Raw genomic sequence first — 13585 nt, 5'->3', positions numbered from 1 at the left:
ACAAGGAGAACCCTCTAATCCAAACTCAGGAAGGGAAGGGTTGAAAGCAAGGACTTCAGTGTCATAGATCTTAGGAAGGGTATGTCATAATGTGGTGGAGAGGGAAGGGAAGGGGGAGGGGGAATAACCAAAAGAGGTTAGTTATTGAGATTATCTTCCTTACAATAGGCCTTCTTAAGAGCATTGATCCCATGATTTTCACCACAATGTGATCCATTCAATTTTGCATCTACATGAGGTGTGATAACAAAAATTTCCCATGCTCAATAGCCCACTTTGCCTCTATATCTACTACCTATCAATGGATGCATTTGTGCCAACAAACTTCACAAACTTCTCAACACTATCCCCGAAGGGATATTTACACAGCCCAAAAAATGAGGTAAAATTCAATGGATCATCCACACCTAGTGGGATAGATGAGAGGGTGGAAACTTTGTGTGAATTATGTCCAAAAGGATTTGAGGGGTTTAAAACCAAATCCTAGCAAGGGGATCCTCTATCATTAGTGTCAAACTTTTGAGTCTCCCAAGCACAATTTGTTGAGCATTATTAGTTATGTGTTTAGGTATGGAGTTTGAGGATCCAAGCCAAAGTCCAGAACATGAGGATGTAGGATATTATTTAGTTTGACTAGGTTTGGTTTTCTTTTACAAGGGAGCTCGACATTATTGTTGAAAACACTTTTGAGTGCATCTTGGGAGGCACTTAGTTCATCTTAAGCTTTGAACTATTAATTTATGAGCAACGAGTTGGAAGTATCCTTGGGGATTGAAAGCTTTTTAGGTTTTACAACTTGGGATGTTTTGTTTAAAAGCTTGGAGTCTCTTGATTTGGGAAGAACACATATCTTTCTTTTTAAGAGTGGACATGCATGCCCCATATGGCCTTCTCCCCTATAGAGGAAGCAAGCATTAACCCCACCCAAGAAAGCAATATGGCATGCAAATACTTGGTCATTCAAATCAAACAAAATATCCTCAATAGGTCAAGCTTAGGGTTGATAGAGACTAAGACCCTAGCATCAATATGTGGGAGTAGGTAATCAATCATATCAACCCTCAAAACATTACCAATAGGTTCCATAGGACACAGGAGAAGACTCCACAAATCAGTACATTGCCAATGGTTAGCCAATGAGGGCTCGATAGAGCCAAAAACAATCATGAATAGATTTAAGGGACTAGGATATGGCTCTAAAATTGCAAAAGAGGATCCTCCATAATTGTCTTTTAATGATTTATATCTGAGAGTTAGGGTTAATCAATTCTTCTTTAAAAGCCCTTTCTACAACATACAAAAATATGAGGCAAGAGCCTACAACACAATAGTAACTTGTAAGCCTTTCATGGGGGAGGTCTTGGGTTCGAGTCTACTCAAGCTTAACCCATTATAATAATTAATTTCAACAAATAATATTAATTAATCTAGGCTTTGGCCCATTACCTATCACATTAAGAAAAACATACAAAAATATGAAAGTGAAAGCCCATTTTCTTCCCTCAAATATTGTGATGCCAATCATTCAAATAAGTTTTAGAGGGTATTTTGGTAAGTTCTTGAGCTATTGGGAAAACAATGGTGTTTTGAGTCTATTTTTCTTTGACTTTATTGTAAGCGACACCTAGAGATTAGGTTTGATGAAAAATTCAGAGGTAGGGTAGACTTCCTCTATCTCCTCCTTTCAACGACAAGTTGGTTATATTGTGCTCCTGTTGCACAAACCTTGCTCCATTCAAGGTGTCTTGCTCACTCGCTAAATCCTATTTAAAAGATTGTACTCTAGGTTGCAGACTCACTACAAGTGCAAAGAGATATATTTGGCAAATTTCGAGCATCGTTGAGTCCATATCATCTGAATACTTAAGACAAAGGATTTAAATGGTGTTAGTAAATGAGATAATGAATTTTAAAGTGCAAGGAAGGCCTCCTCCATATCTTACTCTTACTTGCAAAACTTTCGTCCATTCTATAAATTTATTTGAATCACATGAACACTATTATACACATCATAATAGAATCATTGTCTAAAATCTCATATATATATATATATATATATATATATATATATATATATATATATATATATATATATATATATATATATATATATACGCATCATAATAAAATTATTTTCTAAAATCTCATATATATATATATATATATACACACACTCTTTTAATTTTATTTTATTTTTTGGAAGAAGAATAGCCACACTTTTAATAGTTTAATGGATTTTCAACACAGGCCTCTGTCATGTTGACATAGATTAGAGAAGGAAAGAACAAAGGGTGGAATATACCAGTTTTATGCCAAACAGGCTTGCGAGTGTGTCAAACTTTCGCGTCATTAATAATGCAAACGGACCTAAATTCTTACAAATGACACACGTACAGCACATCAACCTAGTGTTATAGCATAATAGGATCAAATAAATCTACCTGAAATCTTAGCTAGACCGTTTTTGGCTGCTTATCTGTGCTAGAATGAGCTTGACGGGAACATCCTCATCTAATTATCTCGTGCCTTTTCTCCACGTGAAACACATTGGTACATAGTACAATGGAATATCTCCGAACAAACCAAAATGCCATAACCTTGCGTCCTGTAAATACAAGCTCCGCAAATCATATGCCTTTAACACACTATATTTTCAGAATTGGGAAGAAAAAGGATCAGAAGTTAAAAGTGGAGATTGAAATCAAAGAGACTGGCACATTGAAATCACTCATTGATGAGTAGGCTTTTCTCCGGTGATTTCGGTATGATAAAAATCAGTTAAGCCAACAGTGTATTGGGTTTTTGACTTTATTAGAAATTTCATTGCTAAGCAATTTAAATTTGGCTAAATTCTGGATTCGGAATCAAGAAAGCAGCTCTGAGAGTGTAATGGGTAAGCATTTCTTGTTTGGATTTTCAGGTTTCGGAAGTAAGGAAATACCACTAAAGCTGAAATGGGTTTTATATTTTAGAGTATTTTAAGCCCATTAAAACTTAGATTTCCAAAGTGCATTCTGGTACTGAATAGTGTTTCTTGATTAAACTGTGTTTTGAAAGTTTTAGTATCAAATCCAGAAGCATTATGGATACCAAAAATTTGGAACACTTCTATCTCCACAAGAATTATTCAGTATGCTATGTCCATTTGGATGCCCTGAGGCGAGAGCCCAGATTCTTGTATAATTGGGTACCAATATTGATTATTCTGTCATAGACTGTCGTGAGATTTGCTTTTCTGGGTTGGAAATTTCGAGGTTAAAGTGGGCTTATAGTGCTTTGCTATTGTGGTTTGTGATCAATTTTGTTTTTAAACAATTGTAGGCCTGCCGTTCGCTGTGTAGGTAGGAATGAAAATTATACTATTATAAAGCCCAGGTTCTTGTTATAGCTCGGTATACATACAATTTTTTCTATTATGGATAATCTTTTATGTGAGATTTGCTTCTTGGTGGAAAAATTCTTAGATAAAGTGAGTATATGATGCTTTGTTATTGTTTTGTGATCCAATCTGTTTTTCTTAATTGTAGGCCTACCGATCAGTGTTGGTAACTTGGTAGGACTGGAATTTATAAATGCCTATTATTTCAGGATGCTTTGATGGGTTAGGAATTCAAGCCAGATCATCCTTTACAAGCACAGTCACCAATTGCCCTCCAACCAAGGTTAGGGTAATAAAAATGCTGTTAATACAACAATACATATATTGTAAACAAACAGGTGGTTTCGAAAAAAAAATAGCACCAGAGTCACAATTTGTGATCCATATCACTCATTCCGATATGATTGCGCTGGAAAATTTGAGGTAATAGGTGGTTTCTATCCTCAAAATGTTTTTTTATATTGTTTTAGAAACTTGTTTTTATAATACAGCTCTTTATGTATTTTTTAATTTTTCTAGATATGGACCATATGGTAATTGCCGTTATTGCCTTTAAGCTTACATAGGGAACAAATAGAAACAGAACGCCAATAGATCGAGTACCTATCCAAATTAGGTAGCAAAAGCGAAGTGTGAAGTATACTAACAGATACGGTGAGTCTTGTATCCAAGGCCTTCACGGTGCATATATCTCTTGACAAATTGATTGAGTCAATTTCTGATCAGTTAATGTTATTGAACCCTCCGATAAATTATTAGGTGTCCCACATAATAATTCTTTTGCTGAAGCTGGAGTAGAGTCTGCTTAAAACTTATGTACCCAATTTCTCTGCTGAAGCTTATTTTGAAATCAGAATTATTGCATGAGTGCACATCAGACTGTTGTGCTACATAGCAAATTCTGTAGATTCCGGCAGTTCTATTGATGGAAAGAGAACTTGGACTGGGGATGAGGCAGCACCAATAGCATTGTTTACAGTATAGAAGTGAATATAATAAAGTGTCTGGGAAGAATGCATTAAGTTTTACTTTCAACTCTCGGGGAATTTATTTCTAAGCCCTTTGATATTTGAAGATGAGGAAAATGCTTTTGACAATTGGATATGTAATCAAAGCTTTACTTCTTTTTGTTTGTCTGGGAAATAATTCGCAATTTAAGAGTGCGGTAATGAGGGAAGGTCATGTATGAAGCATGTTATGTCAAAAACTTTGATTCTGGATTTCTTTTAACTTTTATATTTTGATTTGCTATGACTTCTGGACCGTGCTAGTTATTCTTATGCCTGAATTTGCAATTCTTCTGTGGAGGAATTCTAAATCTCCAAGCATTTTTTGCCAGATACCAGATTACACGTAACTGGAAGAGGAATCAATACATCCTTGTGACACCTAAAAGTCATAACTTTAGGTAAACAGCGATAGGATTTGTGGCACCTAATTAGGCAGCCTTTTGATGTAAAACTTGACCTGAAACATATCATACTCATTAGTGTCTTTTTAATTAATTTTTCTATATCTTGGGCAAGAATGATGTCACCAGGAAATTACACTTATATACAGCTACCAGGAGATGTTAGTACACCCTGAACCCAATTGTCTTGGCGGCTGTTTGACACCACTTTCTTTAGCTGTGAGTAATTACTTTTGTTGTCCTGATCTTATCCATTATTGTATACTAGGCGTGCTTTTTTGGTAGAAGGGTGCTACTGCAAATGTGTTTCTTTTTCTCTGTTTCATTTTACCAAATATTCCCTATCAACAAAATATTGATTGTGTTTCAATATTAAAATGCATGAGGGTATGTGAAGACTTTGCCTGTTATCCACAGAAACTGTTTGAGAAAAACATTTAGTTTTGACAACTAATGCACCCTTGCCTCCTCAACTGGTTTTATTTTCAGGTAACAGGTAACAAAATTTCTCTCATTCTAGTTGTGCTTTACATCCATGCTAGAGGCAAATTTCACTAATCGAGCACAAATTGGACATGGCATAAATGCTTTGTCTTTTATTCTAGACAAAGTGGGTCTGCATGATGGCAACTCACAATCATTCCTATAAGGGCACTAACCCTGTCTTCACAAAACAATTACAGGATATCCAAATCCAGGAAAGGATACTAATTTAGAAAGAAAAAATTGTGTTGTTTTCATTAATAAAATAAAAGCCTGTGATTCAATGTGGTTGTAATTGGTGAACATTATCTTCAGCAATCAGTAGCTGATAGTTGTTTTCTGGCTTCAAACAGACCTGAGATTAAGATTTATAGTGCGCACTGGAAAAATCATGTGTATTCACACCATTTTTCTTAAAAGTGTCTTCAAATCCTCTATTATTATCTTTTAGGTCCGTGTTAATTAATTAGACATATATATTGTCTTCATCTTTTCTAGATCTAGATTGCTTTGCATATAATGTTGATCTGTGTGATTTAACTATTTTCTTTGAAAAGCAGCATAGTTTGTATCATGCTCAGACCTCATATATGATGCTTTTGCCTGACAATCCACATAATCTGTTTGAGAAACACATAAAATTTGAACAAGTCATGCACCCTTGCCTGCTGAAATGATTTTATTTTCAGCAGCAGGTAACAAAATTTCTCTCAATCAAGGTTGTGTCATGCTTGCATTTTTTAGGTGAATTTCAAAACTAGCTCAACACAAATTGGATGCACCATTGATGCTTTCCTTTCTTCATTCTAGGCAACGCGGATCTGCATGATGGCACCTTACAATGATTCTAATGAGGGTGCTTATCTTGTTTCTGTAATTTAATAACAGGTCATTCAACTTCATAAAACAATGCTAGTTCAGAAAGAAAAAATTGTATTGCTTTGGCCCCTCATTAATAAAATCAAAACCTTTTTTTAATTTGGTAATAATTGGTGAACATTATCTCTGGCAGGGAGTAGCTAATAGTTGTTTTCCAGAATCAACCGGACCTGAGATGAAGAATTCTAGTGCAAATTGGCAAAATTGTGGGTGTTCACACTATTTTTCTTAGTAGCATCTTCAAATCCTTCTTGAAGATCTTTTAGGACTGCTTTTTTATTTAGGCACATCTTTCCTCCTCATTCTTTTTGAATCTGGATTACTCAGCATGTAATGTAAATCTGTGTTATTTAACTCACATCTATTTTATCTTTTTCTTTAAAATGCAACCTAGTTTGTTTTATGTACAGACCTATTCTATGACCTATTTTTCCTTCAAAGGTACCATTTCGGACAACCTAAGATCCAGTTTTAAGTGTCGCACTGGAGTAATCCTTATTAAAATCACATATTGTTTTAAACTTTGAAATGTAGAAGTTCTACCACTATATATGGTCACCTTCCTTTGTTAATCTGTCATGACCTTTGTTTTTGTAAGACAATCATGAAACTTCTCTTGACAATCACTACTTTCCAGCACAGAACCTTTGTAGCGATCCTTGGATATATTTAAAATCCTATGGAAAAAAGATCCAGGGTGAGCATTCTTCAGGGTGAAAAATATTGCAATTTATTTATTATGAAAATTTCAGAAAGTGGATATTTAAGGGGCAACTGAACAAGTACCAAACGAAGAATCTTTTGAATCATTTCTTAAAAAGCTTGCTCCTTCCACACAAGAAGCTAAGTTTGAATTGTAGATATCAACCAAGTTATTTATTAACAAGCTCCTGCCATTCTCAGCATCATGGAACTCATAAAAATTCGAATCCTCAAAATTAAGCAGCTTACTATGTTTATGCCCAAAAAATCTTCAAGTTATAACCAACACCTTGGACAGGATTATAAACTAGTAACACCATGCAGTACAGTTAAATAAATGTTTGTCATGAGCTATGGCTAACTGGCCACATTCTAGGTAACTACAGTTCAATCATAAGGATCTAATAAATGCTAAAATCTATTTTTCATTTTTTAATTGACAGTAGAGCATTTTTAACATAAAACAGTATCATTGTGTTTGGCTCAATAAGAAGTTTCTTGGGTCACTTAGAATCAGAATTAATCTGAATTTCAAGATTGACACTTGATTATATTTTAGCTATTTTTCCTATTGATATGTTTATCTGTCGACCAAGGGCAGCCTTAATCAAGAGAGCTTTCGTTAGCGTACAGAATCACAATTTCATGGCTTAACATGAATATAATCATTATTATAAGATGCTGAACTCAATTCTATAGATCAAATATATCTTAATACATCTGCTGAGCAAGTTCCATTTTTTCTCTTTTGTTTGATCATCATTGCAAGTCTGCAACAGCAGTGATGCTGCACATTAACATATTTGGATTCTGGACGGCTACATAACTTTCAACTACTGAAACATCACTATTCTGGCTTTGCATGAATTGGTACGGTGGAAACAACACTACAAATTAGACTTTCAATAATATCTATAATAAGTTTCAGTGAATGCTCAAGTTCCAGCTTAATTACCAATCTGAAACAGATTAAGATGATATTTACATAATTACAGGGGAAATCTTTCTTGGCATAATAGTTGCATTATGAGGGATCAGTCCGTCTGACCAACTAAACTATGAGTGAACTCCATTTCACAGCTGGGATTTGAGTGCATGCCTCAGATGAAACTTCAGCCATGACATCCACACCAATACCTTTGTTACAGATATTTGCTAGATAACGCATGTGTTTCATCCCGTACTGGGAAAGTGGCCCACAATGGGATTCGTATGTGTGTACCTGTCGCAGACAACCAACATTAGCAGCAACAATAAATTCCATAAAATACTGGCATTGAAAATATTTATAACATTACATGTAATCTTACTGTCGATTTAGAACTTGGTATGAAGAAAGCATAAGAGGTAAAGTTGAACATTTTCAGTTATTATTTCATTTTTTAGTATCCTAGAATGTAGAAGTGAGGAACTATCTATGACTAATGCAATTAAAAAATATAAGAAATAACCATTACCAATGCTTTAAGGCAGTCCCAATCATCAACCAAAGGTTGCCCACGTGGTCGCACAGCACTCAAAACAGAAGAGCCTATTTCTGATCCAAACAAAAGCTTTCCAATAAGCTTTACGCTTTTATCCACATGTGACCGATGTGCCATGGCTTCAGCAAGTTCTGTTTCAGCCTTCAATTTTTCTGGGGAATCAACCTTGGATCTCTGATACTGCAAAGGAGGAAAGCCCCAATTTCGGTTATAGATTAGCTGTACAACTAAAATACCTTATATGAATGTCCTTGATCGGATAAAAAAAACATAATGATGCCAAAATCTTTTTCTAAAAGATGCTAGATGAATGTTTCAGAACAAAGAAACTGGTGACACTTGATGTCTGCAATGCATTTTGTATACCAAATCTACTTTGACATGAACAAGTTTTACACAATCGTACAAGACAGCAAAAAGAATCGCATTTGTTTTGTTTACCAACCTTTTGCCACAGGTGAAGAAGATCTGCATCACGCTGATTTATAAATGTAGGGTTTTTATCCTTGAGATATCGTGGCAAACTGTTCTCAAAGGTAGCATTAGCATTGGCAGGGTCAAAGCCCACATAAAAGGATAATGACTCATCACTAATGGGAATGTCACCATATTGCATTACATGGGAACCCATGTATGAACCATCGTTCAATGTTCTTTCTTTCACCTGTCACATAATATAACACATAAATATCATAACAATCATTCTGCAGTGAATATATTTACTGCCGCATAGAAAGAAAATCATTCAAGAAAATATTTTGAAGTCACTACCTTTCAAATTAAATATATATACTGCATAGAACAGAGTATATAGCTGTTGTCTAGACTTGGACAGAGTATGATATTTATGTGCAAATTAAAATATGTTTCTCTATGTATGGGCATGCAGCAAATATTAAACTGCTTATATGTTGAAGTGGCAAGATGAGGATGTCAAAACACATATTTATCTGTTGAATGTTTCATTTTGCATGGTTAGGGTGGAGTTCCATGGAGGGGGCTTTCTAAACAATTTCTGTGGGTGCTGCTGAGATTGTTTAGGACTTTTTTACAGTTAGTGGTCTCATGAATTTTGAAGGGTAGGTCAAGGTTGAAATTTTAGCTCCAAAATATATGGAAGTTGTGATTTCATCAATTTTGTTAATTTAGCATATTCAATTCACACGGGTTAATCTGATGGGACATTTTTTTTAGCCCCTTGCTCTCCCTCCCCCCCCACAACCAACTCAAATCTGCAACCCCAAAAACTAGGAGCTTCTATTTTTGAAAAAACTATTGAGTCAATGCAGAAGCAAATTTTCTGACTTCATGTGACCTTAAAACATATATCTTGAAACCCCCCTAATAGGACCCAAGCCTTAGGAGGCATTAGATTTTGTGCCCATACAGTAAATGGGTGAAGTATTATTGCTAGAGGATAGAGAGATAGGGACAATGTGAGATCTGGGAAACACCCGATCATTAATCCAAACCCTTATAATCAGAAAATATGTTTATGAAATAATTCATCATTACTAGTGGCTTCATTGTAAAATAGTTAAACTTCACTAATAATTTATAAACAGAACTAAAAACATTCCAAAAATCCCGGTGTTCCCAGGACTACCAAACTACCAAAAGACCTGTGAAATATACGTACCACTCCATACTGCTGCTTTATGGTTTCCAATATAGTGTTGTGCTCTTCACTGTAAACATAAAAAAAAAAATCTCAATATGCTTGCTGTGAGTTAAGGTCTTTCATTGGATTGCTTATAAAAACGTTATGACAAACCTATCTTCCATCCAGGCTACACTGTACAGGTCTCCAAGGCAGGTGTCAAATTCTGGAGGAGGAGCAGGGATCATTCCAGGACAGTATGTACCCCAACTGCTTTCTTCTGCATTAGATGCTGTTGTAACATATATATTCATTCCCTCTGGAAGTAAACCCTCAAATATGCTTCCACTTTCACATGCTTCTAGATAAAATACCTGCGGAATCAAATACCTCAACAACTCAAAATCTTTTCAGAAAGAAAGTCACTAGACTTGTATTCAAGTAAAATTGCCTTGAATAGGTGAGCATATATTAAAGTTGGTGGGATTTTAAACTCTAATAGAAATCCAAATCGGGGAGGGTGTAACTACAAAAGTAAAAAAATTCGAAGGACAGGCCTTACGAACTCATATTCAATATAAACACTAATAGCTAACTTCACTCACCATTTCCTTGTAGGTGCCAGTAGCATATTTTTTCTTCAAGACATCAATAAGATCGACTGCGTAAAGGAAAGGACCCCTTGGCATTCCTACAAGCCATTTCACCAATTATATGAATTGGTCTAAAGAGAATGGAACTTTATGAAAGATTGATAGTAGAAGAATTTAATGTCACAACCCAAAACTAGCAAAGCGGGTCACTGCCATGCCTAGAAATATGCAACTTGCACTGTTCATTGTTAAGATGTTGATCGTGGACAAAATATTAAAGTCATTTGTATGAATCATTTTTCTTACATAAAATAAATCAAGATGAAAGATCATTAAGAATCAGTCCCTTCAACTAAAGATTAGGGCTCATGAAACTCGGGGATCTACATAGATCTGATCTCTTGATTATCAAATTGTATTTATACTATTACATAATTCAACAGTAATAATTTGAATTCATTATTTGGCTTGTCTAGAATAATTAAGGGGATTTATTTACCAAAATGGGAATTGACCTTATGGTAATAAGAAACACAAATAAGGATACATTCGTAGAGTATACAAAGACTTGTATAACCAAATCTAAAGTAAAAACAACTCAGATATAAGTGCTTGAACAGTCAACGTGAATCATAGAGCAGTAGATTCACTATGAATCATAGAGCAGTAGATACACTACGAACTGACGCTCTCAAGAAATTGAACCAAAAAGAAGATAACAATAACTGATTAGAAAAAGATTTCCTAATTCCTTTTTGTTTCTCTCACTTCTTGTTTGAGGGAAATATAATCTCTACCTGATTCCTAAATAAATGGCCAAGCTTACTTTCATAGTCTGTGAATAGGGGTTCTACCATGCTAGGAGCCTTCAGATCCATATATTTAGAGCTAAAGCAATCTGGCTTATCAATATAGAAAATTTGGAATATGTTTTCTATTTTTCATTTGGTTTGTCAATTGGAAAAACAAGCTTATACCTATTCTAAAAAATAGTTGTTATTACATTCCTGTTCCCAATATGCATTCCTATTCTTCATTCCTATGCCTGCAACCAAACAGGTCCTAAGTGACTAGCTACACTAGTGGGGTTCCATTGAAGTTATAAAACTCGTTCTTTCTGAAGCTAAGTGGCCATTCTAAGCTGTCTGTGAGACCAAACTAAAGGAATCACAAAATTTTACAGTGACATCAACCAAAAACATTTGGCGATTCCACAAAACCTCTTTCTTCTGAAGCTAAATGCTCTTTCTAAGCCGACTTTATGAGGAAACTCAAGCAAACTGTGGAATAACTTACTGACATCAATAAAAAACATTTGGGAGCCCCAAGAAATCTGCTATATATTAAAGTTCACAAACAAAGAATCCTATATACCCACCAAGCACTCCCGGTCCTCCATGATCGGTGTAGTAAATGAAGATATGGTCATTAGGACCACTGGCAACAACTTTCCCACTTCCACCTTTTACGGCATCCTTATCTCCAAGGATAGCAGCATAGAAGTTACTTGTATTTACCTCACTTCCGGTGTAATCCTGCATGAAATGAAAATATACAATTAGAGTATGCGCGGTCCTGGAAGATCTGGTATGAAGTCACACATTAGACCCTTAAAGATCAGATTAATAAAAGAAAAAAAATTGGGAAATTGAGGATACCTTAGGAACACCTTCATAGACATCTTGGCCTTCAGGATGGTTGATGATTTTCCCTGATCTGGGATTTGCAGGATTATGTGCTATATCATCGTACATAAAAACGACAATATTTTCATCTTTCAGTCCTCCTTTTTTAAGAATTTGGTATGCATGGCAAACATCAGCCTGCAAAATCAATCATTCAACATTCAGCTTACATAACCTTAGATTCTTTTACACTCTGTTCTCAGATATCTTAAAAGTCAGTCAAAACACTAAAATCACAGTTCTCGATGTATGTGGTCCATCATCTCTGCATGGGACTAGATCTATTATATCCAATCATATATGATTTATCAACTGTCTACATGCATCCGCAAAAACACCAAGCATCTATTAAGTACACTCTACTTTCATAACAACAAAGAAACATTAGCATTGAGATATTCTCAGGGCAAGACAGATATATGGAGTTGAAAGCGCATAAGATCTCAATTGCTTTGTCAGCATACATCCGCGTGCTTAGATCTTACTAATCTAAACACTATTTGCAGTTCACAATTAGATTTGTCGAACTATTTTCAGCTATACCTGCAGGTTAATGTGAAATAGGAGAGAGAGTATAATCAACATATAAAAACCAAACAAATTGACTAATATATGCCTGTAGTATCTGGATGAAACAGCCATGAACTAACAGAGAAGTATCTTGAATAAACACCCACAAGCATAATCAGTGGAGATACTGATTGTCAAACGAAGACAACTATGTCAGCTTGACAGATTCTTATGATTACCCACAAGTATATAACAGTGGTTATAAAATCTCTAATGTTGAATTATATAGACACACAATTGGGTATATGCCGGGATCTACATAGAAATGTCACCTGGTGTCTATAGTTTGAGTATCCTGCAGAGCCTGCAATAAGAACAGCCCATTTGGTCCCCGCGGCCTCATCTTCCCTATCTGAAGGCAAGCGAATTTCGCTGTTGTAATGGATTCTTGCTGCTTCTACAACTCTATCGAATTTCAGAAAGCAAAACAAAAGGAAAACAAGACACAAGAACCTATTGACAGAAACCGAATCCATCTCAATTACCCTTCTAAGCCTCACCTACAATTCAATTTCTTTCGTTTGAATCTTGGTCACCCTTACCATACATATATACAAATTTCTCCGCCCAAATTGTCACTGCGTGCACTGGATTGTAGGATTGTGTATCTAACCTTCCAAGAAAAAAATTTAAAATGTAATTTTCACCTGCCGGTCAAATCAGCATCTTTAAATGCGCAAAGGGTGCCTTAAACTGCAAATTTGGTGGCAAAAATTCAAGGTTGTAAATTTCTCCACTCAAGGTATTTTAGTAACTTTAATTTGCCTTCTTAGCTAAAGAATCTACGGGGTTTCTCTTC

The 13585-nt window shown here is 35.3% G+C and overlaps 1 protein-coding gene and 1 pseudogene across 10 annotated transcripts; one reads left to right on the top strand and one right to left on the bottom strand.

Annotated features, from left to right (window-relative positions):
* Nucleotides 1–2396: 2396 nt before the first annotated feature.
* Nucleotides 2397–6541, top strand: LOC149571697 (uncharacterized). 9 transcript variants are annotated; one of them, XM_089813114.1, is made up of 4 exons: nt 2412–2762; nt 3589–3802; nt 4719–4787; nt 4906–5770. In XM_089813114.1, exons 1-4 carry the CDS (start codon nt 2735–2737, stop codon nt 4964–4966), a joined length of 372 nt encoding a protein of 123 aa, XP_089669240.1. In that variant the 5' UTR covers nt 2412–2734; the 3' UTR covers nt 4967–5770. The 9 variants fall into 9 exon arrangements, 2 of the variants coding, with proteins under 2 accessions (XP_089669240.1, XP_089669242.1); XM_089813116.1 differs by having other exon boundaries at nt 2414–2893; XR_016359849.1 differs by lacking the exons at nt 4719–4787; nt 4906–5770 and adding exons at nt 6084–6161; nt 6286–6541 and having other exon boundaries at nt 2423–2893; nt 3528–3802.
* Nucleotides 6542–7522: 981 nt separating this feature from the next.
* On the bottom strand, nt 7523–13309 carry LOC149571696 (vacuolar-processing enzyme-like; annotated as a pseudogene). The gene is made up of 9 exons (XR_016359843.1): nt 13059–13309; nt 12190–12354; nt 11910–12066; nt 10544–10629; nt 10113–10312; nt 9978–10026; nt 8784–9002; nt 8312–8518; nt 7523–8076 (listed from the first exon to the last, which is right to left on the bottom strand). The product of XR_016359843.1 is annotated as a vacuolar-processing enzyme-like (transcript).
* Between the last annotated feature and the right edge of the window lie 276 nt (nt 13310–13585).

The sequence above is a fragment of the Cupressus sempervirens genome, chromosome 2 (genome assembly GCF_028749045.1).
Source record: "Cupressus sempervirens isolate cs-2001-9-10 chromosome 2, ASM2874904v1, whole genome shotgun sequence".
In the NCBI taxonomy this organism is placed as follows: domain Eukaryota; kingdom Viridiplantae; phylum Streptophyta; class Pinopsida; order Cupressales; family Cupressaceae; genus Cupressus; species Cupressus sempervirens.
This window is presented reverse-complemented; position numbering and strand designations above follow the sequence as displayed.

Coding starts and splice junctions, on each gene's coding strand:
- LOC149571697 (XM_089813114.1), top strand. CDS start 2,735: ATGAGTAGGCTTTTCTCCGGTGATTTCG. Junction 2,763..3,588: donor GCTTTTCTCCGGTGATTTCG/GTATGATAAAAA, acceptor CTATTATTTCAG/GATGCTTTGATGGGTTAGGA. Junction 3,803..4,718: donor ATTGCGCTGGAAAATTTGAG/GTAATAGGTGGT, acceptor ATTTTTTGCCAG/ATACCAGATTACACGTAACT.